This window comes from Camelus ferus, chromosome 12 (genome assembly GCF_009834535.1).
Source record: "Camelus ferus isolate YT-003-E chromosome 12, BCGSAC_Cfer_1.0, whole genome shotgun sequence".
Classification (NCBI taxonomy): domain Eukaryota; kingdom Metazoa; phylum Chordata; class Mammalia; order Artiodactyla; family Camelidae; genus Camelus; species Camelus ferus.
Window position 1 is genome coordinate 298,997 of NC_045707.1, and position 23,885 is coordinate 322,881.

A 23,885-nucleotide genomic window follows, 5' to 3' on the forward strand; every position below is an offset into this window, starting at 1 on the left:
ATACAGGCGAGAGAGCTTGCATCGGTGCTCGGCGTATAGTACGCGCTCGATAAATGTTAAATGTTACGGTAGAATTAAAGTGATGAATTCACACCAGGAAATGCCACCTGGTCATGTCCCTCATCGAGCAGCCAGTCGGCCTCGCTTGGCGCCACCTGTCCCTGGCCTTGTTCACAGTTCTGCCCTCATTCAATCAGTATTTATAGAGCAGGTATTATGTGCCCCGGGGGACATGACGGGGGAGGGAGGGTAGACGGCATCCTGGAAAGAACCCAAGACAAATGGAATGCGTCAGTCCGGTACGCTGTCAGGATACAGTCTCGACCAACGTGGTGTGTGTGTCCCCGAGAAAGCCAGGCAACGTTAGCAAAGCAAAGCAGAGAGGTTTACAGCTTCGAGCGCTGAACAAAGATGAAGGTTCTGCAGGGTTAGTGACAGAGGCGAGAAACCAGCCCCAGCCTCGTGATGCGGGAAGTCCCAGCTGAGGGCGGCTGCCTAGGCCTCTGCCATCCTGGGGACACGCCACGGTCTTTCACGCCCTCACACCTCTTACTCCTTCAAGCCCAACCTCAGCCATCACCTGCCTTCAAGGCATCCCCTGCCCTCCCACACAGGGTCATCTTCTCGTGCGTCTGAGCTGCTCTGTCTTGTGTCTCTGTTCTGAGTTACTCCATCCTTTATCTTTTACTGTATCTTGATGGATCACGAGAACAGCAGCAGCACCTGCAGCTGGAGCGCCCCCTGGAAGGCAAACCCCGGGAGGGCAGGAACCCAGCCCCCGGCACAGAGCCTGGCCGCGGCAGACGCGCCATGTGCACCCCTGGAATGTAGACTGTTCCAGGCATTGTGCCAGCTGCTTTCCCAATACTATATTACATTGGATCTTGCCAGAACCTTAAGAGGGAAGAAATAATATGATTCCCATTTTATAGATGGAGACAGTTGGAGGGGTTAAGCACCTTTCCCAAGGTCACATAAATGCTGAGTAAGGAGTACTCAGCATGCACTCAGATGCCAAGTTGAAATGTGGGTCCGAGTGATTCCGGGGCCAGCTCACCGCCTGGCACACAGCAGGTGCTCACTCAGTATTCTTTGGAATGAATATGAGTATATAGTTTCTTATTTCATAGGGAGAAAAACCGAGATGGTTACTGGAAGTTACCAGGCTGTGTGGCAGGTGGCAGAGTTTGCAGTGGGGGTGGAGGGAGGGTCATGGGCGGGAGCCCAGCAAAGGAGTACTGTTCAGAGTGCAGTGAACGGAGCAAAGCACAGAAAATTAACCCCTGCTGAGCACCGACTCTACCCCTGCAAGAAGCTATTATTAGCCCCTGTACTAACTGAGGAAACGGGACTGGGGAGACTGAGGCAGCCGCCCCAAGTCACATCCTGGACAAGGGTGGCAAAACTTGGGTTCAAGTGCAGGTCTGCGTGACTTCCGCCACACCTGCTGAATCTCCATTGACATTTCTGAAACCAAGAGTGAAAGCTGCACATCGACAAGCTCATTTTTTAGAAGAAACAGGTGAAGGGGTGGGAGGGAGGGTTGAGTGAAACTCTGTAGCTATGTCCATGCATATAACTGATTTCATTATTTTCCAATTGATAATAATATTAGCTGGTTGCTAAGCAATCGTGCAGGGAGGCTCTGATGCTGAACTTTTTTTTTTGGTAACCAAGTAGGCTCCGAACAAAAAAGTGATACTGGCAAGTGTTTGGGGGGGGGGGTCTGGTCAAAGGGCTGCCAGTCGGCCTGCTTCGGTATCCTGGGGTTTGAGATGGATCTAGCCCCTTCCATTAGTGAGCAGGCTGTTGCAGAGGGGAGCCCACCTTCCCCTGCTGACACCAACAGTTAACCTCTCCGGGGCCTCTGTCCGGTCACCTGTAATAACACTGACCTCATAGAGGGGCGTGAGGAACAGAGCTGATTTACACCAACAGCTGGCAGGGTTGCTGGCCAAGGTAAGGGCTCGATAAATTGCAACTATCATTGTTAGCAGTAATATTTTAACAGAGCTTGGGTGGAGTATTTTGCTGGATATCCACGCTGAAGAAGTCAGTCTGCTGGAGCCCTGGGGGGGGGGGTGTCTCACAGCTGCCATCGCAAACTGTACTCTGAGCCACATCCCAACCAACGCCGTAACCCTGGTCACAAATATACCTACTTTTAGTGTCTGGATCAGAAACAAATCTACCCACTCACAGGGGAAGTTTTTCCTTAAGCCAACAGAGAGCCAATATGGTTATCTGCCTATGATAAAGGACAGCGCATGCTTATTTGGGACTTCTGATAGAATCGTTTTCCTTACCACTTCTCAAAATTCTGGCACCTAGGAATCATCGAGGTCAGAGGTCACAAACTGGTCTGGAGTTGGGGTGGGACGGTTCCATTCATCCTGAAGACATGCGCAACAGTGTTTGAATTCTTTTTTAAGTTACTTGTCAACACTAAAAACCAAAACATGAGCATCTAGATTTCTAGCTCCTCTTGAAAAATACAGAGACCTTGGCCCCCTACCCTCTCCAGAGCAATGATTCTGCAACTGCAGCGAACAGATGGCAGCTGCCTGAGATGAGGGTTCTGATCTCCTATTCTTGGCTCCTTTAGGCCAAGGTCCTTGCCCCAGCAAGCATCTAGGTTTGTGACTCCTGACAGAAGTCCATGTCTTCATTTTACAATGAGGACACAGGTTGAAATAAACAGGATTGTTGGAAGTCACACAGTTCCTTACAGCACAGGGTGTGAGCGGGAGCCAGGATTCCTGGGTTGCAGCCGATGCCCTGTCCACCATAAAACACAAAGTCAACGCCATGACATCCTGTTCAATCCAGGAAGGACATGGGTACACCAAACCAAGAGTAGGGGCCGGCATGAGAAACAGACCAAAGTAGGCAAAGACTTCCAGGTACAGGCTTTTGTAAGTCTCAGGTGGCAACATTTGAAAGAGGTTCCTTGTTTTCCCTTCCAAAGCTCAGCCTCCTTTGCAGACAGTTAATGATTTCCACTGCAGAATCTCTCTCTGGTCCATCTACCTGTCTCTGCTGCTCCATGCACTGGGCCTCCAGCGTCTCGCACCAGAATGACTGCAACAGTTCCCTAACTCATCTCTTCTAGCCCTACTGACTGCGATCCTTCCCTGATGCAGCAGGAATGCCCTTCCTTAAATGCACAGCTAATCAAGCCATTCTCTCAGCGACTTTCCATTGGCCTGCCCTGCCTCATAAAATCCCAAGTCCTAGCATATTATGAGAAGTCCTGCGGGACCCACCTGGCTTACATTTCTGGCCACATCATCTCCTGCTGTCCTCCCCATCAGGGCTCCGGCCACCTTGCTTCCCTGGAATGGACCTCTCTACTGGAACATCACCCCCTCTCCTGGTTCACTCCAGCTCAGCCTTCAGGTCTCCACTTAGATCTCTCTAGACCATCCTTTCCCAGACTGCCTCCATCCCAGATTAGGTTCATAACACTGGGACGGGACACCCCACTCACAGTAGCTAAAGAATCTGTGTCTTAAATATTCCTGTTGGTCTAAAGCTCTGGGACTCACAGATCCCATGTGCTTCACAGATACGGGGGTCCCTAAGATGACTTGTGAATATCCACTAAGCAAATGGATACTGTGGATGGAAGAGAAGAAAAACTCCGAAAGTCCCACTACCTTTTCACTCTAGACGGGAAGTCAGTTCGCTTCTCTGGGCACTTAAGCACATGTGCACATAACTGAGAAGTGGACAAAATCAGGTATTCTCCACTCAGGGCCTCTGCACGTCTACAGGGCCCGGGAAAAAAGTAATGGAGTGTTCGGGGCAATTCGCAGTATTTCAAAACGCTCAAGGGAAACCATACACCTTCCTGTGATAAGGTAGCTGAGACCAACTCAAAGTTCAGGTGACTGCAGGAAGGAAATGCTAATTAACGGGCAATACCACTTACCTCGCGGTGGGTAAGGTCACGATAGGCAGTTAATGACATCTTCCGTCAATCAAACGTAGGGAGACAGCATAGAACACAGCCTGTTCCTGTGCCATGCTTCTCACATCGTTAAGCCCAAGAGGCAAGACAATCAAATCGTCTTTGATGGGGGAGGAGAGCCCACAGACTTTTAAGATGGGGCTATTCACCTTCGACTAGCTGGAGGGAAGTCTCCTCGAGTGCTCTGCAGAAGAGCCCCGGAAGGGTGGAGGATGGGCTGTGTTCCAACCCTGAAGCCTCTCTCCTGCAGGTCGGGGGCAGCCCTCACCCCCGCCACCTGTTTGCTTGGGAGCTCCGTCATCATCCCACAAACTGCTGACCATTCAGAATTTACAGGAATCCGGGGCTGAGAGCACCCTCTGGCCACACGGGGGCACCCTCACTCCACACACTGGGATCCCAAGGCCCAGTTGGAGCCGGAGCTGGAGGACTGCTCCATTCCTGGAGCCCTGCAGGGTCAGGAGTTGGGGATCCTGGTGCTCCGTGCCACAGTCTAGGCTCTTTGGGAAGCCACCTCTCACCCTCCCTGACTGAGGGTTATGCTGCCCAGGGGTCGATCACCTGCTGTTCTTCACAGAGACATGCTGGAAGGGACTCCACCGGCTCACAGGGGAGAGACTGATGCTCTGAAATCCCAAGATAACCCCGGAAGGAAAGCTGACTCAGACAGTGGACAGAGAATACAGGGCAGAGATGGAGCTCACATCACACCCGCGCCCTGGCTTGAGTGCAAGTTTAGAGACTCCTGTAGAAGCTCTTTGAAGAGTGAGAGTGACAGACTGAGAGACAGAGACAGACAGGAACACACACAGAAAGAGGGAAGTGGGAAGGGCAAGAGAACTGGAGAGAAAGAATTCAGACCCTGCCCTGTTTGGGACAGTCAGGAACCCCAGAGCAGGCAGACAAGTACGACGCGTACAGGGCAGCCTGCAGACCTGGGGTCTGCCAGACACTGGCTCAAATCCTAGAGCAGCCTGAGAATGTAGATTCCTTTGCTTCTCTGGGCCTCACTGTTCCCCACAATAAAAGGGGGGCTGGTAACCATGCCTGCCTTTTGGGCTGGATGTGTGGTCCCAGCAGGACAATTAATCTGTGCAAACCACCCCTCATGGTACCCAGGATCAGGCAGGCAGGCACTCACTTGGGAGCAGACCTAACTCACACTGACAACAATGATAAAAGATTAAAGAACATTGGCCATTTACATCTTGTGATTTAAGTTTGCTCGCGTGGGGACCTTTGGGCTAGATGAATTCTACGGCCCCTTCCAGTCTGGGTGATTTGTTATGCAATAATAATGCCTCTCCCCACACAGCCATCGAGGCTGTTCACAAGCAGGGAGCTTGCTCTCCAGCTGTTGGATGCCCGCCTCTCCACGTGGGAAGAGTTGGAAAGGGTCACCGAGCACCCCAGAGGCAGAGGCCATAGTGATTAAGCACATGACCCCGGAGTCAGGCAGGTGGACCCCGGCTCCCACGTTGGTAGGTGAGCAGCCCTGGCATCACAGCTCCCCATCTCCCTCCTACAGTCTCCCGTTGGGAAAATAAAGATATAATAATAATAATAATACCGCCAGTGGCAGGGACTGCAAGGGGAGGGACTGAAATCCTGCTCGGCACGTGTTCGGAACAGTGCCCGGCACGCTGCAAGCACGTCCGTAAATGTTAGCTGCCACCACCACTCTGATTCGTTTTACTAGAATAGGCAGTAGTGATCTTTTAGAAGGGTTAGACGAAGGTAGTCTGACCCAAAACTGGAAGAGGGACGATCTGTTTTCATAGACGCTATAGAAAGAGCATTAGACTGGGAGACAAGAGCTGTTTCCTAGACCAAGCCCTGCCGCTGCCGCTGCATGGAGGCGAACCCGGGTTTTGGTCTGCTCATCAGAAAGATGAAGATGTGCGTTTGCGTAAGGGTCCTCCAAACCTGGCAGTCAAGGGCCGTCATCTCTGGGTGGACTTGGCCCGTTATTGTCACCATCTGGGTCCCGGCTGCCCCATTTATCGCGGGGGCGTTGGACTAGACGGCGACCCTAAGGGGAGTTCCGGCCCCGCCCCGCCCGAGCCTGCGTCCCCGCGGGGCCTCACCTGAGGTACTCATAGAGCCCGTACATGGGCAGGAAGTCGATGTCGGACAGGAACATGTAGGGCGTGCCCGCGTGCTTCATGGCCACGTTGCGCAGCAGGTTCACGGGGTAGAACTGGCCCTCCTTGTACACGATGTGGTAGGCCACGTTGTGGCGGCCCATGAGCACCTCGGAGCCCTGCGCGTAGCGGAGGAACTGCTGGGCCTCGGCGTCCGACAGGTAGAGGGCCAGGCTGATGGGGCCCTCCCAGTGCTTGCAGATGGCCTCGAGCATCTGGAGCCTGCAGGAGATGGGAAACGTGACACACCCGCGCATCACGCGCATCACCCCGCGTGCGTCCGCGCATCACCCGCGTGGCGTCCCCGCATCACCCGCGCATCCGCTAGCCCCCTGGGAGACCGCCATCTCCCTCAGCACTTGGTTAGCCAGCTCCAAATCCAAACCTCTGCCCTAAACATCAACCACTGTGTGATGGCGGCAAATCACCAAACCTCAGTTCCTTTGCCTATAAAATGAGCACAAAAACACTCACCTTTCTGCTACTAGTCTTTGCTTCCAGCTAAATGTGAAAATCTTGATGTGACATTGAGCGTCACATCCCACTATACGCCTTTTCTTTTCAGACTCGTCTTTTCAGCAGCGGGTGGGGAAGAATATACTAAATGATGTAAAGATCCCCTTCCAGCTTGAAACTCCCTACCTCTCCTTCTGTCTCAGCAAAGATGAACAGTAGCCCTACTGTGCCCCTAAAGCAGGGACCAGCCGTAGGAGATTTAGCGAAATTAAGGCCATGAGTTACAAGGAGCATTAAAACAAGCAGTAAAGACAAGAGACATAATGACAATTACCGACTCATTACCACACTCCAGACACTTTGCAGAATTCTCCCCCCAAACCCTGTGCCCCTGCTGTCATTCCCCCCATCTTCCTAATCAAGTAATTGGGGCTCTAGGTGTCCAGGCCCCTTTGGTTCTCGAACTTGGGCCAAATGTGTATAGACAGGACTTCGGAGACAGTGAGAAGAAAATACTACTGGGTGTTTGGCAAAGGGAACGGGTAAAAAAAGTGAATGTTGGGGACAAAAGTGAGCCTGGAGTGACGGTGTCTTCATTTTTCAGAGCCCTCACTGCTCCAGAGCGCCAGGCAAGGCCACCTGAGAGGCGCTGAGCCAAGGAGAGCAGGGGAAGAATGGAGCCCAAAGGAGAAAACAAGAGGTGTGTCCAACAGAGAAGGTCCTGCAAAAATGTTTCAAGAGGAATCTATAAAGATTTTCCCCCCAGAGGCATTAGAAGTGCCTGGTACACAAAATCTATGGTTAAGAAACAGCAAAAGCCTATTTCAATTTTTTTCCCCTACCCAGCAAGAGGTACAGAATCAGCAGCCTCCCGGCCAGCAAGCCCACTTTATTCGGACAATTACCAGGAAACAGACCCCATGCATTTCCACGCTTCTAAACAAAAGAAAATGGGCACACCCGTCCTGTGTCAATGGACTTTCGTGATGGACGTTCAGTTTCCTCTCATTCTGTGAGTGGGTATTGCCTAGACTGGCTTCCTGTTTCACTAAGGATTAAGATATTCATCAGGCTAAAATGCCCTCCATTTCTCATACTTTATGACACTTGTTCATCAAAGTGACCAGAGTCAGTTTTTAAAGCGGCACTACATTCACCACAAGGCTTGATTTCATGAAATTTGTGTTCAGCCTCTGCTACGAGGGCCCTGGTTTCTGCTGGGCTCCGAGAATCGGGGATGCTGAGTTATCCCACCAGCACCTCAGTTTCCTTGTCTGCAAAGAGGGAGGACCCTGAACTCAGAAGAGAGAGCTGTTTCGACAAATTCTCTGAGATCCAGAGAGGACAGGGCAAGGATCATTTCTAACGAGTGGACGTCAGAGCTGCTGGAGGGAGCGGGATGTCGGAGGCACGTGGGGCTGTGATTGAGAGGTCAGCTTCTGCTGTGGGTTCTCCCAGTGATGTGGTTTTTGACTCTGTGTCTTGAGTTTTCCAAGCAGGGAGCAAGCCCCGCCTGGTCCAGCCTGTCTTCCCACCTCTGTGAAGACTTTAGAGTGAGAACAGAGACACAGAGCACTTAGGTTTCTCAGGAGAGAGGTGCTGCTGCTGTGACGAACATCACATCCATGTGGATATTACACGAAAGGGTGCCCGATGTTTCGTGGAAACTCAGTGAGCAAAAACTAATGATGGCACAACCACGTCTGCTCCTGCCACCAGCCCCAAACTCTCTATTCTCCCTTAGAACCAAGCTTTCCGCCAGGACCCGAACACCGGTGACAAACTGAGGTCCACAATCATGATGATAATACATAAAATGCGATCACGATGCAATAAATCCCCACCATTCATCTGCGGCTCATGACGTGCCGGCCACATTTTGGCTGTTACCACTTTAAACAGTCACAGTGATGCTACAGACAGAGTGGAGACGCTCATCCCTGCTTTACAGGTGAGGGCGCTCAAGGATGAAGCGACTTCCTTCAAGTTACGTAGCTCCCAAGTGAGGAGCTGGACTCACTCCCAGGTCTGCCTGACGCCAGTGCCCGGGACCCAGACCACGATTCAAAAGGAACTGGTTTCTGGTGGAGAAAGATGTCCTCGTCACCTGTCTCCCCAAACAGGAATGCATTCTTCTCTGGCTGTCCAATTCTTTCTCTTCCTTCCTCCTCCTCCTCCCCAGGCTCTCTGGGGGGTCTCCCTCCATGATCCCCCGTGCTCTCCATCCTTCTGGTTGTCTCTCATAACACCTGTCCCTCAAGTCCCCGCGCAGCTCTTGTTGACGCTAAGTTTTGTGCCGAGTCTTTCTTTGGTCTCTCACGAAGGAAGAAAAAGCGCCTGGCCCAGCAAGGACCTGGGCCAAGGGAGACTGTTTCAAGAGACAAAGATTAATTCTACAACTATAGGATTATCAGTTTGGAAAGAATCTTGGAGACTTTTCATCTGATGATACCACTGTTATGAAGAAAGAGCTCAGCCTCAGAGAGGGGAGACTTGCGGGAAAGCTCATGATGGACAAGAGGAAGGCCTGACACCAGGACCCCCAGGCCTGATGCTCTGTCCCGTGCTGTCTCCCTCCCCTACACTGGGAAGAGGAGGGCAGAGGCTCAGGAATGGCCCGAGAGAGGTCTGGAAGATCCAGAAAGAGGCCCGACTTACCCCAGGGAGTCCTACCAAGACAGGAAGTACCACACGGTCTGGGCAGGAGCAAAGGAGCAGGCAGGGAGATGGTCGAGTCCAAAACCTCAAAGACTGGGATTGGAAGGAATTCTAGAATGTCAGTCGGCCCAAGCAGCCCGGGCAGGTGGCCACTCAGCCTCTGCTGGAATGGGGAACCCACTCCCTCCAAGGCAGACATCTCCAACCTGGTGCATGAGCAAGGCAGGCAGGCTGCAGGTACAGACAGCAACAATGGGTTCTGGGCTCAGACAGAACTGGGTTTGAACTCTGAGGGCGTCAGCATCCCCAGGATTACATGTCCATATTTGCATATCAGGGGTAACAACACCTTTGTGCATTACAGAATGGCTACGAGTCATTCCTCCCCCTCTCGTCTCACCCTGTGGTAGCACCCTCCCCAACACTGATTCTGGGCTGGCCTTGCGACTTGCTTTTGATCCATGGGATGTTAGGGAACACGATGCAAGCAGAGGCATTAAAAAGTGCTTGTTGTGGTGGTGGGGGGGTGCCCCCAGCTGCCCTTGGAACTTTGTGACCACCACCATGTGAACAAGTCTCCTTACTCACCCCTATCAATGTCTGGCACAAATCGAAAATGCAGCAGGTACCCAGGACATGAGAGCTGTAATTTCCCCCTCAGGTTCCAATTCTGCCTTTCAGACATGCACTCAGCCTAGAGATAACTCCTGAGTATCGGCAAGGTGCAGGTATCGGGCTGGGCCCTAGCACAAACAAGAAACACAAGGTTCTTGCACTTTTGAAGTGTCTTTCCAGTGGGGGGAGGAGATAACAAATCAAGGTAAGTTCGGGGTGAACGAAGGGCTAGAGAGGCAGCAGAACCGGACACGGGACGCAGGGCGAGGGCTGCCCAGGGAAGGCCAGACGGAGAAGTCACCGCGAGACCCGCACAATGAGAAGGATCGGCCTTGGGAGAGCCTGGATGAAAAACTTTCCAAGAAGATAGAACAGCCCGTGGGATCGAGCAGAGTTTAGCACGTTCAAGGAAGAAGAGACAGGACCAGTGTGGACAGCAGATGGGCAAGGGAGGAGGAAGAGGAGAGCTGGGCGGTGGGCGGGTGCTCGGTCATGGAGGGGTGGGTCTGCGAGACCACAGTGGGCAGCTCTGATATTATTCTAAAGGCAATGTGAAATCATCAGAGAGTTCTAATAATGCGACTTGATGGAAAGATTTTTAAAATATCACCCTGGCTGTTACATGAGGAAGGGAGTCCCTTTCCCTCTCTAGCAGGCTGGGGCTCATGCGGGAGGCTTATGACATCAGAGTCCTGGGCCTCCCTCTAGGGATACTTGTTGGGCGGGTCTGGGGTGAGGCCTGAGAATCTGTATTCTCACAGACTCCCGAGTGATGGTGCATGGCCGGCTGGAGCAGCCTGGCTCTACAGGATGGGACCTGTTGGCTCAGTTCACAGTCTCTCCCCTCGAGTCGCAGAAGACAGACAGAAGGCCCCTCCCTCCGCCACACGATTCCCTGGAACTCCCGTTAGGGCTTGAACAACTTCGTCCAAGGGCAGGAGAGAGCAGGCGCCTCCTGGTCAGCTGGCCAGGCTGCGGTGGCCAGGATCCCTCCTGGCCAGCCCGCTCTGTCCTTTCACCCATTCTCATCCGCCTCTGGGATGGGAGGGAAGCCTCCGTCCCTCCCAAGGAGCAGGGCGGGGAGCAGACCTGCCGGCCCCATGGCTGCGGCAGGCGAGGCTACATTTATGCCTTCCGAACGGAATTCTAGAGGGAACTGGGCACTGCCTGCTGGCTCTCCTAATTTGCTGTGGCACTCACGTAGGGCCTACTTCTGACTCAAAGGTTTACAAACACACTTGAAATGTTTCTTCAATTAAAAATCAATCCAACAGGCACCATTCAGCCTGCCGCATCATAATTGGGTGTGTGGGATGGGGGAGAAGGGAGATTTCCATCGTCTTCATCAGTTTGCGGTACTGCTTTATAATGTTGGATTATGTCCTGCTAAGCATCTCTTGTTAGGGCGTGGAACTCCTTGGGTTCTCAGAGGTATTGTCCAGTTGGCAGTACTTGTCACAACATGTTAGGGGGGAACATGCGCCTGCCGTGCTTGGGGATGTGTGTGCTTGGAGGGGAAGGCATCTGAGGTTAGTGTTTGCAGCAGATGGGAGAGGGGCCAGCTAGCTGTGAGGGGAGGTCCTGCCGGGTCTCCTGCAGCCTTGGCCAGGAGGATGCTTCGGGCTGGATGTCTTTGGACAGGAGAGGCCCTGTCCTGCCTTATCCTTTTGCTGATAACAAGCGCCTGAAGAAGGATGGATTTGGGTTGTTAATAATTAAACATTTTTTTTCCTTCTGATTATAAATTCTGGGTAGCAAATCCCACAGCCAGCATAAAGGTAGAACATTAAGGGAAGAAGAGAAGCTAATATTTTTGGCACACCTGCTTCTCATGGGGCATTTTCCAGCCTCTTACTTTATAAAACTGAGTGATCTGTGAACTTGACCATATTACTGCCATTTCACAGATAAGTAGAGTGAGGCTCAAAAACCCTAAGTACCTTGCCCAAATTCACATGGCTAGTAAGTGGTACAACTCGACTTTGAACCTAGGTCTTTTTTTCTCCCCCTACATCACTTTACCTCCCCTAAACACCTGCCTTGTGCAGACGCTGTGGTCAGACGTCTGGATCTAGCAAGTATTTACTGACTGCAAGGTTAAGTGCCAAGGGTTTTCACAGACAGTCTCATGTTTTCTCCCGAGTTTGGAGAGTTTGGAGGTAGCCACTGGCCACTGATCTTGATGCAGAATGTCTTGGGGATACACTGAATGTGTAATAGGAGGCATGAATGGGACCAAGGAAGCCCAGGATGCTCTGAAAGATGGGAACCTGGGATTACAGGGAACTCACGCACCTGGGCAGATCAGAATGTCTGAGCTTCAGGTGCCTCGTCTCAGGGGGCTGAGGTACACTAGGCTTGGTGGGGGAGAGCGTGGGCACCTAGACTGACAAGGAAGCTTAGGGGTAACGTGGGACACGGGTCAAGGTCAGTCCCTCGTGGATTCTCCCTGAGAGCCTGACAGGTCTGAGCTGAAGGACTGGTCACCTCTCTTGGTTTCCCCACACCCCGCCTACCCGGCCAAGTTCATTTGCTCTCCTCTTCCTCACCTACACCCTAAGCACCCACACTCACGTCCATGTGTTCCCCAGGGGGCCCCGTGTCCTCTCTGTTCCAGGGACACTCTCCATGTGGTGGCGCAGGAGACCTCCTTCTCTCCCTATGAGCCTTCTACTGTCAGTCTCCTGGGCCTCTACCTCCCTCGGGAACAATCCCTGTATCTTCCTTTCTCTGCCCTGACCAGGACGGGGGTTTCCTGCCAGGGGTTCTCAGCCTCTCCCTGTCGTCAGCACCTGCTTCCTGCCTCTAGCAGCCAGAAGTTGAAGCTGACCCCGAGACTCCTGCCCCGCTGGTGTATCTGCCCTGCATCACCCCTCCCATGAGTGCGAGCAGAACCCAGAACACGATGGGAAATCACTCCTGTGATTCCGTGATACAACAGACTGGAGAGATTCTCCCGCTGGCTTTGAAGAAGGAAGCTGCTACGCTCAGAGGGCCACACAACCAGGACCTGAGGGTGGCCCCCAGCCAACAAGGAAACGGGACCTGCATCCTAGAGGTGAATTCTGCCCAACCCTGAATGAGCCCAGAAGTGCACCGACTCCCAGACGAGATCGCAGCCCAGACAACACCTGGACTTCAGGCCTGAGACCCCAGGCAGAGAGCCTGCTGACACGTGTCCAGGCTCCTGATTCACGACACCGTCAGACAAATGTATGTTCCTTGCACTGTGGGATCTGTGGTGACTTATTAACCAACAATACAAAACTAACACGTGGTCTGAGCCCTGAATACACTAGTTATTCCTTGAAGGCAGGACTAGTCTTCTATATTCGCAGCCCCACAGGAGCCTAGGCACGCACACACCAGTAACAGATGCTTACGGACTGTCTGCTGAGCGATCACGGGAATTTTGGAGATGAGAAAACTGCGGCCGTGCGAAGGGAAAGACCTTGCTTGCGATGACACAGCAGGTGGAGGACGGAGCTGGTGCTACCTCTAAGCTCGCCCCTTTGTCCCATCGTGTGTCTGTCACCTGCTACCGTCAGCAAGTTCTCTGAGTTTCTGCACAGGCGTCTTGGAAGCTGTGCATCTCGAGGAAACCGCCAGCCCAGGGAGCTATTTAATTCCGCGAGCCGTCATTGGCTAATGAGCAGCGGGACCCGCCTCCACAGCCACGCCCAGCGCCCACCACGCCCAACGCGCATCACTCCCTGACGCCTCCGGAGGCCAGGTTCCGCGCTCTCCCCAGGACCCCCAGCCTGCTTCCTCTCTGGGAGCCTCTTCGTGTCCGAGTGCGGGTTCCTTCATCTGTCTGCGAGTTCTTCAGTCATTCATGACTAGGAATGAGCGACATTTACTGAACACTTACTAAGTGTGCCAGCAGTTTCCAAGCATTAACTCATTTATAAACCTAAAACCACCCCCATGGGCTCTCATCCATAGGCTGGACAGGCATCTCCAAAGTGGTTCAAAGACAGAATGAGACGAACTCCCTTCCTAACTGTGGGAATTGAAGGGGAAAGACCTGAAGGAAACTGGGGCCAGGACGGCTCCTGTGGGCCACGTGTACCTTGCAGGGGAAGCTGGCCAGCCGAGGTGGCCAGAAGGCACAGGACAGCCAAGTATAGAAACACTGCACTAAATGGCTTTGAATCCATTCACCTCCTGGCAGCCAGAGGGATGTTTTCAAAAACGTAAATCAGAGTATAAAACTTCATGTAAATTTCTACAGTAAGTTCTCACCACACTTAGAATAAAATAGAAATATTTTATGCATTTCTAATGTTTACAATCTTCATCTTATGCCACTTTCCTTTCAAGCCCCTAAGATGCTTCAGCCACACTGGCCTATTAGGTGTTTGAGTATGCAAGGCCCTTCCTACCACAGGGCATTTGCACTTGCTATTTCAGCTGGCTGGAAAACTCTTCTCAGCAATTCACATGCTGGACTCCTTTTCTCATCCTCAGGTCTCTGTAGAAATGTCCCCTCCTTAGAAAGATTTCCCCCAACCATGCCACCTAAAGAGGGTCCCTCACTTTGACATTGTTATGGTCTGTCTCTGTTCCTTCAAAGTACTTATCACAATTATAATCATTTGACTCAATTATTTCTTGTTATACCACCAGTTCCATTCTCAAATCAGGCTGCACATGGCAAATTTAAAACAACGCAAGGTCTCCACCCCACAAAGACTCTTACTGGTTTGCAGTGGAGCCTGGCCATGAGTTTGTTTTTAAATGCCCCTCAGGTGATTCAGTTTGTCCCCAGTCAAGGTCAAGAATCAGTGCAATACACTGTAAGCCACACAGGGGTGGGGATCATGTCAGTATTTCCTGATAAAAGCTCAAGGAATGATCCTTGCATCAACATGCGTATAAGGAAGAGAAACAGCAACTGCTTTCCAACAGCAATTGTGGGTCCAGTCCATGTGTCTCCCTCTAATACACCTCCCCCTTGCCTTGAGGGAATTTGAGTACAGCTCTAATTTTTAGAATCAATTCTTCCTCCATCTTCAAAACAAACCACCACCACCAGAACATTAGAGCCCTTGGTTTCCGGTGCTGGAGAGGAATGAAGCATAAGCCCTACCTTATCAGCTTCAAAGTTCTAAGCCTGTGAGGCTGTCTCTCCCTTCTCCAATCAACTGGGTGAAGGGCAGGAGCGAGGGCACGGTGTGAGGATGGGGGGCCGTCTGCCATACCTGTCCATGGAGAGCTGGGCGACCAGGGTGACATCCGTGCTGTCTGAAGCAGGCTCATACTCATAGTGCAAGAAGTACAGGTGGGTTCGGTGGACGGTGAAACGCTCTCGCCGGAACTCGTAACACAGGTCATCCTCATCCAGCTCAGAAAGCTGTTTCTGGAGCTGAAAGGTAGGAAAGAGGGTTTGGGAACAAGAAGGAAATCCCCAAAGGGGCCAGTCCATTGTGCCTTGTCCTCCCCTTAGTCTTTTACCCATCGGACGTTATTGATGGGCCAAACGTAGGAGGACAGGATCCTGTTTTCATTTTCCTCTGCAATTTAATCTGATTTCAAAGAGGTAATGATAAAGGGCAGCTGCTTCACCATCAGAGAATGAGACCTTCTGAGCTGAGAGTGATGGTGGCAGCACTGACAAATACATAAGCAACCACAAACTCCCTATACACACAAAAAACATTTTCCTTGACAACCCAGCACAATAATTTTAAGTAACGGGGGAAACTGGCTAAGAACACAGTAATGAAAACCTTTGTGTGATGCTTTTCTCTCCCTAGAACTACAGGACTTCAATCTCTGCACTAGGCATTGGAAAGAAACACAAAACAAACCTATAAACAAACAAACAAATCTTCTCCTTTATTTTCATCCAAGTTCAATCAGTCTCAGTACCCACTCTTCTAACACTCTGAAGTCTTTTACTTCATTAATCTGCTGGTACAAGTTCTTTATTCAGTTCTACTATTCTCCTTCTTACCCAACTAGTGAAAGAATGAACTGTCCTGATAACAGAGAACTACGAACTTAGCATTTCACATAAGCAGATACAGATATACAGGTTTCCAGATCTGCCAATACGCAGTCACCCAATTTACAACTCTCTCATGTAAACCTCACCATATCCCTCCCAGGCAGGTGTGACCATGCCTGTTTTACAGGTTAAGAGCTGCAATGAAACAGTGAAAGAACTCTGACAGTGATGGAAATTAGATCAGTGGATGTGCAGTAGCAGAATGAATGGACTGGGAAGAGGCAGGAGAGAAGCCTTTCAGGTGACGGAAACATTTTATGTTGTGATCAAAGTGATGGTTATAGGGGTGTACACATTTGTGAAAGCATGTGCACACTTAGAATGGGTGGATTTATCAAATGCAAATCGTATTTCAATAACATTTATTTAAAGAAAATAATAATTTGCCAAAGGCCACATGGTTGCTTCCAATATATCTTCTGTTACATGAGCCTTGTCCATCACATAATGGCATATAGTTGAATATAGATTAAAGTTTATGTGTCTAGAGTTATTAGCCTGGTTAAATGCAACAGAACATTTCCCCAAGAAGAAGATATATATATATATTTAAATCTCCAAACCAATAGTGTAGTAATCAACAAGAAAGTATATCCACTCACTTCTTTATGACCTTCTATCAGTTAAGACCATTGCCTTGATGGATTGAGCTATAGCGTTATTTCTTAAGACATTTGCTCTGCAGATGACTGCGTTCATCACTAATTCTTCACCCTGTCCCACATCCTTTCCCTTTGTCATGTGGCTTTCGGTGCTGCTTCCTACAGAGGCAGAGCCTGTTTCCCTAAACCCTGAATCAGGGCTGGACTTGTGACTCGCTTTGGCAAACAGAATGGAGGGGAAGACGCTGCCTGAGTCCTGAGGCCAGGCCTCAAGATGAAGTGCCTGCTTCTTGAGAAAATGCCTGGGCTAACCCTCCAGCGGAGGAGTGCCCCCTGGAGCAGAGAGGAGTCTCTGGCTGCCCCAGGCACGTGAGCGAGCCCAGCCATGATCAGCAGAGCTGTCTCCAAAACCCTTCTCACGGTACACCACCGAGCTTTTTATGGATTTTGAGCACTAGATAACTGATAATGTCATTGGCATTTTGCGCGAGTACTTATTCATTATGTGAGCCTCCCCCACATTTCACAGGGCAATTAGCCTCTTGGGCTCCAGCCCATTCTTTAGACAGGCCATGGACAACTCCAAATGCACCCGTATTTTTCCAAATGCCACTTGGGGAATTGGTCGTGATCCAGGGATCTAGGAGACATTCTCAGCTACCTTTAACATTTTTCACTTTTAAAAAGGATGCAAGCAGGGATACTCTTCAGCTTTCAAATCCAATTCAGTGTCCTTGCCCATGTGAAGATTCTCACTGTGCCAACAGGGTAACTGATTTAAAGGCCAGGAAACTGGAATTCTCATTCCATCTAGAAACTTAGAGCCAGGTGGCCTCTTCTGACCTGCAGGATTAAACTCAGTATCTTCTGACCTGCAGGGATAAACCCAGATCCTTGCTGACAGTCATATGCTCTCTCTCTGACTCATCAATCCCCGTCCATCCCGACCACATACTCTATCCTCACACCAGTGGTCCTCCCTCTGCCCCCCAGACTTGCCTTTCCTCCCTTACCTCCATGACTGCACATCTTCCCTCTCCACCCTGCCCTCTCTCGCTCACCTGCTCTTCTCCGGCTGGGGACCTTCTATTTCCCTTTCAAAATTCAGCATCAATGGTACCTTCTCTGTGAAACCTTTACAGGCTCCGCCAGGTAGGGCTAGGCCATTTCTTCTCTGTGCCTCAAGAGAGCACTCAATTCATAAATCCACCAAAGCAGTTGTCCGTTTGCACTGAAATTATTTAAGGGTAACTTCTCTGGCGAGACTGGGACACTTTACCACTGTCCCCAGCACCGTGTCCACTGCATGACAGGTACTCAGTGTGCATGAGAAAGATCTGCTGCACATGAGGAGGCTGCAGTCACTGTGACAGCCTGGCCTTATCATTTTCCCTTTGTATCCTCTAATGTTATACCTTGAAGGGGATCATTCTTTTAATTCTTTCTTTTTTTTTTAATTGAAGTGTAGTCAATTCACAATGTTGGTTCCAGGTGTACAGCGAAGTGATTCAGTTATACACAGACATACATACTCATACATATTTTCAGATTCTTTTCCATGACAGCTCATTACAAGAAACTGAATATAGTTCCCTGTGCTATACAGCAGGTCTTTGTTGTTTATCTGTGTTATATACAGTAGTATGTATCTGTTAATCCCAAACTCCTAATCTATCCCTCCCCCCCTTTCCCCTCTGGTAACCTCAGTTTGTTTTCTATGTCTGTGAGTCTATTTATGGTTTGTAAATAAAATTTGTATTTTTTTTTTTTAGATTCCATGTATAAGCGAAATCATGCTATTTGTCTTTCTCTGTTTGACTTACTTCACTTAGTATGATAATCTCTAGGTCCATCCATGTTGCTGCAGTTGGCTGTTATTTTACTCTTTTTTATGGCTGAGTAGTATTTCACACATATATATGTATATATATACATACACATACACATATATACACACACACACACCACATCTTCTTTTTCCAGTCATCTGTTGATGGACATTTAAGTTGCTTCCATGTCTTGACTACTGTAAATAGTGCTCTGAAAATTGAGATGCATGTGTCTTGTTGAGTTAAGAGCTTTTGCCAAATATATGCTCAGGAGTGGGACTGCTGGATCATATGGTAATTCTATTATTAGTTTTTAAAGGAACCTCCATAGTGTCCTCCAGAGTGGCTGCACCAATTAACACAGCCACCAACAGTGTAGGAGGGTTGAAGAGGGTCATTCTTAAGCCCATTAGTTGCTCCTATATTTGTAGGTCAAGGGTCTGTAATGCCTGAAAAGGATTTGGACAGCAAACAAGCACGTGCCTAGCTCCATGCAAGGTGCTGGGAGGGCTTGATTCCCTTCCCTTTGAGCCCTCTGGTGATCCAGGGATCTAGGAGACACTCAGGCTCATTTGACAGTTGAGAAAGCAGTTTTGAGATCTGGAGGTCACCTGGAGAGGTCAACTCTGGGTCTGTGTCAAGAAGCAGACACAGGACTGGGGCTGAGGTTACCGCTTCTGTCCCACTCCTCCCTGTGTGATCTCGGGTGAGTGGGTACATTGTTTAACCCTCCAGAGCTTCAATTTGCTCAACTGTAAAATGGGGGTAACACAGTGGCTCCCTCATGCCATGGCAGGAGGATTCCAGGAGATACTGCATCTGAACACAGCGTTTATAGAGTGACTCAACAGATGTCATCTTCCACAGTGGCTGCTCTCACAATTAGGAAAGGGCTCCAGGGACAGCTGGTAGACCCTCCCAGCTAGGGCAGGCCAGACCTTAATAGCTCTTAGGAGCACTGTCATTGGCCACTGTTCCTTTTCTTAACATGGCAACAAGAAAATCCAATAGAGGCTTGCCGGGCACGCAAGATGTGCGTGATGTTCTGGGTTATCCCTTATCCTAGGTGGATTGCTGGATGTCCTGAAACGTCACCTGAAGGAGAAGGCATGGCAAGGGTCTGGAAGGCCAGGAAGGAGGGGCTGGACGGGGCTGGCTAGTCTTCTGTTTCATGAGTATCGCAGACAGTCCTTGGGCCCAAGGATGCCTGGAAACCACAGTGCTGCCTGCCGGCAGGACACGTAAGCAACTGATACCACCTTCCCTTTCTCTCCCAACCTGCCAAAGAACACAAGCAATTATTCCCTTTTAGAGAATAAACAGCTGCCAAGTTCTTTGCAAAAGCAGGACAGTTTGGCAGGGTGGCACCTGTTTTGTGTTGTGCTTTTAATATGCCGAGAGGAGTGCGTGGCTTTCAGTCGAATGAAGAGGAAGAGGGAAAGTGTGAGAAACTGTGTGGATGTGTGACAGTGAGCACGGCCAGGCACGTACGTGTGGAGCAAAGGGTCTTCTCTGATGAGATTTCAAAGAAGCTGTTTATCCTCCTCATGTGAGAGAGAAAATTAGTGACCAGAACATGAGAAATGCATGTGTTACGGGGGTCTCTCCTCTCCCTTACCCAAACACAGGCACATTCCAAGGTAAAGAGCTCTGAGAGCTGTTTTCTGAAAAGCACCCATATAGTGGGCTCCTAAAGGCAGGAGCTGTATCCCATCCATCTCTGAATCTGCTGAACCCAGACCGTGGAGCGTACCTTATATGCCCAGCAAGCATGTTCTTGTCACCCTGGCATGTTAAGAAAGGTAACAGTGGCCAATGAAAGTGCTCCCAGAGCTACCAAGGTATGGCCTGCCCTAGCTGGGAGGGTCTACCAGCAGTCCCCGGGGATAAGTAGCCTCCACCTATGAACTTCATGGTACCAATGTGGTTCCATAGCAACCACATCCTGAGGTCACCTGTGGCCATCGCAGTGCTTAAGGGATAGGGTCTAGGGAACACTGTTGTCCATTGACCACACTGAGTGCTGCGGAAAACACAACAGCTATGACGTCAGACGTATGACGTCAGGGTCTATGGGACTCTGGACCAACCAGATGCCTTTCTTGAGCTTTGATGTGATGTTTATTATCCACCTGGTGGTTTGCACCTTTGCTCTAATATGGACCGAGCACCTGCTATGTGCCAGGTGTTGTGCTAAATCAGGTACATTGCTTTCTTAATTTAATCCTTCAGCCCAGATCTCTGTTTAACGGAGGAAGAAACTGGGGCTTAGAAGTTGTCAGCAGTCTCCCCGTTACAGCTAGAGAGAGGCAGTCTGGATTGCAAATCCAGTCTTCGGACCTCACACCAGGGACATTTCACAGCACAATTACTTTTCTCCTGGGGGATGGATGTGCAGATCAGATGAGCTGGCGGAAGAGACAACGCTGCATGAACAAAGCAGGCCATAAAAATGCATATGCAGTATGATCCCAAAACAGCCAAAAGACAAACAAACAGAAAATGCGCACAGAAAATAGACCAAAGGGAACGCATTACAATGTTAACAAAGCTTTTCTCTGAGTGGTGGATTCACAGATGAATTTTATTGTCTTCTTTACACTTTTCTGTACTTTAGTAATCCCTTGCAATTTTCTCAAATGAGCAAATGGATGTACAAGGGCTTTGTAAACTGTAGAGCGCGACGCACACCGAAGCAATGTTATGATGATTACGTTATGTACCCTTTCCACATTCTCATCTAGGACTGCTTATTGCCGACCGACTGCATGGCTGATGTTATCTCAAGGGGGAGACCTGAGCGGCTTAAAACCTGCCTCTTTTTTTCACGCAGGTAATTTCTCCAGGGAGGTGGCTGAGCTGGACGGGGTGGTGGCTTTTGCTGGTGGGGTCTGAATGCTCCCCTACTCCACACTCCAGTCACGCCGGGAGCAAGCAGGGGGCTCCCGACAAGCAAGTTACAGAAACAAAAGGCAGATTTCTCCTGAGATAAAATGCATTTGCTAAATTGCTTCTTTGGGCAGCCGGCTGAGGCATAGGCGATTTGGACTCAAGGGAAAATGGCCTTTAAGCAGGCTGCATTTATTTCTTCCTGTCCTTAAGGACAGTGGTCTAGATTGACCTCTGAGCTGGCAGAGATGACTGATGGCTGGTCAGAGATGCTGGCTGGTCATGCCTGAGGGCTGAGAGGGGCTGGAAGTGAGTCCCTGGGCTCTGGCCTAATGGACTTCTGTTCAAAGTCAGGAAACACTATGGGGATAACTGGTCACTAAGACCTGATTCCTCCGACATTCATTTTCCATGTGACCTTGAGCGAGTCATTTCTCCCAAGAGCAAGACAAAGAGGTGGGCTTCCAGGCGCAGGTGCTCCCTTGGGCAGGTAATGGGCACTTTCTCATTCACGCTCACATCGTCTCCACAGGTTACAGACTGCTACCAGCCCTAGGGACGAAGATGGTCATCATCTGAAAGGCTGAGCCGCTTGTTCAAGGTCATGCAATGAATGAACAGAGCAACCAAGATTCTTACCCAGGTGTGTTTCCCCTGAGTTCTTGTACATCGTCAAGCCACTACACTGCCTTGTTCATCAGCCTCTGGGGATCTTTCTAGTTCTAGTGCTGGACTGCATGAGGACTGAGTCCTGTGTTCCCCTCGGCGTGCTCAGCAGTGTTCACGTCCTCGGGTCTTCCCGGTAGCACAGCACAGCCTTTCCAACCTTCCTGCAGTTAAGGGTAACTGTGTGGCCAAGTTCGGATCAGTGGAATGTGGGCAGATTCTGACTGCTACAGGAAACACTTTTAGGACTGTCTCATGCACAGTCTTCACTTTGTCACCCAGAGCAAGAGCCTCCAGTAGAGGATGCTCTGTGAAGGGCAGAGCCACAGGCTGGAAGGGGTCTGGGCCCTGAGTCTGGAGAAAAGCCACGTGCCAATCGGGAACACCCACCTGGACTTCGTGTGAGTCAAGAACTACCAGCCTGCCAAGCCCTTTTTACAATTGCTTGTGTTACCTTAACTAACACAGCTACTTGCACTCTTCGAGCTGGTAAGTGATGAAGACAGTACAACAGACTAAGTAAGGCGTCTCTGAGGCCATCTTTCTTCTTAGGTCATGTGTCCTTCTGATGCCTTAGAATAATGGGTAGAAACATCTGGTGGGTAAGATTACAACACTCAAGAGTGTTGCTTTACACTTTCAGTTTCCACGGTCAGTGGCCTCGACATCTATGTCTTCATCTGTTCCTCCCAGCATCTGCATGAGACAGGCAGGGCTGGCCTCTTGCCCCCAGGTGATGGATGAGGAAAGCGGGACATAAGGGATGCGCTCAGAAGAGCTGGGGCTCTAACTCACGTCTCCTGGAACCTAATTCGGGGCTCTTCCCCGTGGTTTCCACGAAGCGGTTAAGTTTTATTAAACCACACGGATAGGTACAGAGAGATTACTAGCTCATTGGTTGCCTGCTGTGTGTATTAATCAACAACGTTCCAGGAACCCCAAACACTGTTTTCCAAGGAAGCCAGACAATGGGCCGCTTTCATTCTTTCGTAGGAGGGGAGAGGCATGGGCGTAGGACCATTCAGTGAAGGTTTAGAGAGGGTCCGCCCAGCACTGACTGAGGCTCTGAGGAAACAAAGCAAAAGGCACAGGGTCCACCCTCCCAGGTATCAGTACATCACACACAGTTAATAAGCCCTGCTCTAGGAATGGGGAATGAACGCCAGTTTCTGCACTTTAATTGTTCATATAGTCTGGGTCGGGGAACAAAGAAGCCAGTTAGCAATTATAAAACTGTGCATCCGTAACACAAACAAAACTCAAGTCAGTGAAGGATGTGCTATGTGCTACACTGATCTAAGCTCCTGACCTGTCTTATCTTACTCAGTCCTACCTGACTCCCATTTTACAGATGACAAAACTGAGGCTCAGAGAGTTTAAGGAAGTGGCCTGAAATCCCATAGGTAGTATTCCTAACATTTTACGTGATGCAGTCTTGTTCCAGAGCTGCCTTCTTATGTACCACACAAGGAGCCAGTGAGAGGAGGAAGGTTCAGCCAAAAGGAGAAGAGGGCGGGGGGCCGCTCTAAGATGCACTGGGGGTAGAGCCCCTGCCACGTGTGGATAGATTACAGCTGGAGCCTAGGGGCACGAGGGAGGGATGTGTGCCAGGTGGATTGTGCCCGTGGCCTCAGACATATCTCGTGAGGTTCCTAACCCTGTGTCTCTTTCCTTTATCCCCTCCGCGGGCCATCCGGGCAAAGGCTGGGATGCTTCTGGCTGTGATACCGAACACGCCACGGAGGGTCACTGGAGGCTAGCCTTGGCAGCCTGTCGTGGGACTCCGGGCGCTGTCCACCCCGGGCTCCACTGCCCACTGCGTGATTAAAGAGCTGGTGACATGCGGCTCGCACGTGAGAGCAATAACGCGTTCCGGTTTTTCTCCGGGGCTTCTCTGGGATCCAGCTATTTGCACAGAGCCATCTGCTCCCTGGCATTGCTGTACAGAGCGGTGCTGTAAAGTCTTTGCAGGATCTGTTTATATGTGTCTTATTTTTAACTTGTAATTGAGCCATGGTGGTGCCGTTGTCTTTTCTTCCC

At 50.3% G+C, this 23,885-nt stretch overlaps 1 protein-coding gene across 5 annotated transcripts in view; it reads right to left on the reverse strand.

Annotated features, from left to right (window-relative positions):
• LARGE1 (LARGE xylosyl- and glucuronyltransferase 1) overlaps nt 1-23,885 on the reverse strand; it is a 491,672-nt gene that overhangs the window by 16,109 nt on the left and 451,678 nt on the right. For all 5 annotated transcript variants that reach the window (XM_032492096.1, XM_032492097.1, XM_032492099.1 and 2 more), the window contains exons 11-12: nt 15,051-15,214; nt 6,061-6,339 (exon numbers count right to left, since the gene is read on the reverse strand). In XM_032492096.1, coding sequence (XP_032347987.1) covers nt 6,061-6,339; nt 15,051-15,214 — 443 coding nt within the window. The remainder of the gene's footprint in view (nt 1-6,060; nt 6,340-15,050; nt 15,215-23,885) is intronic.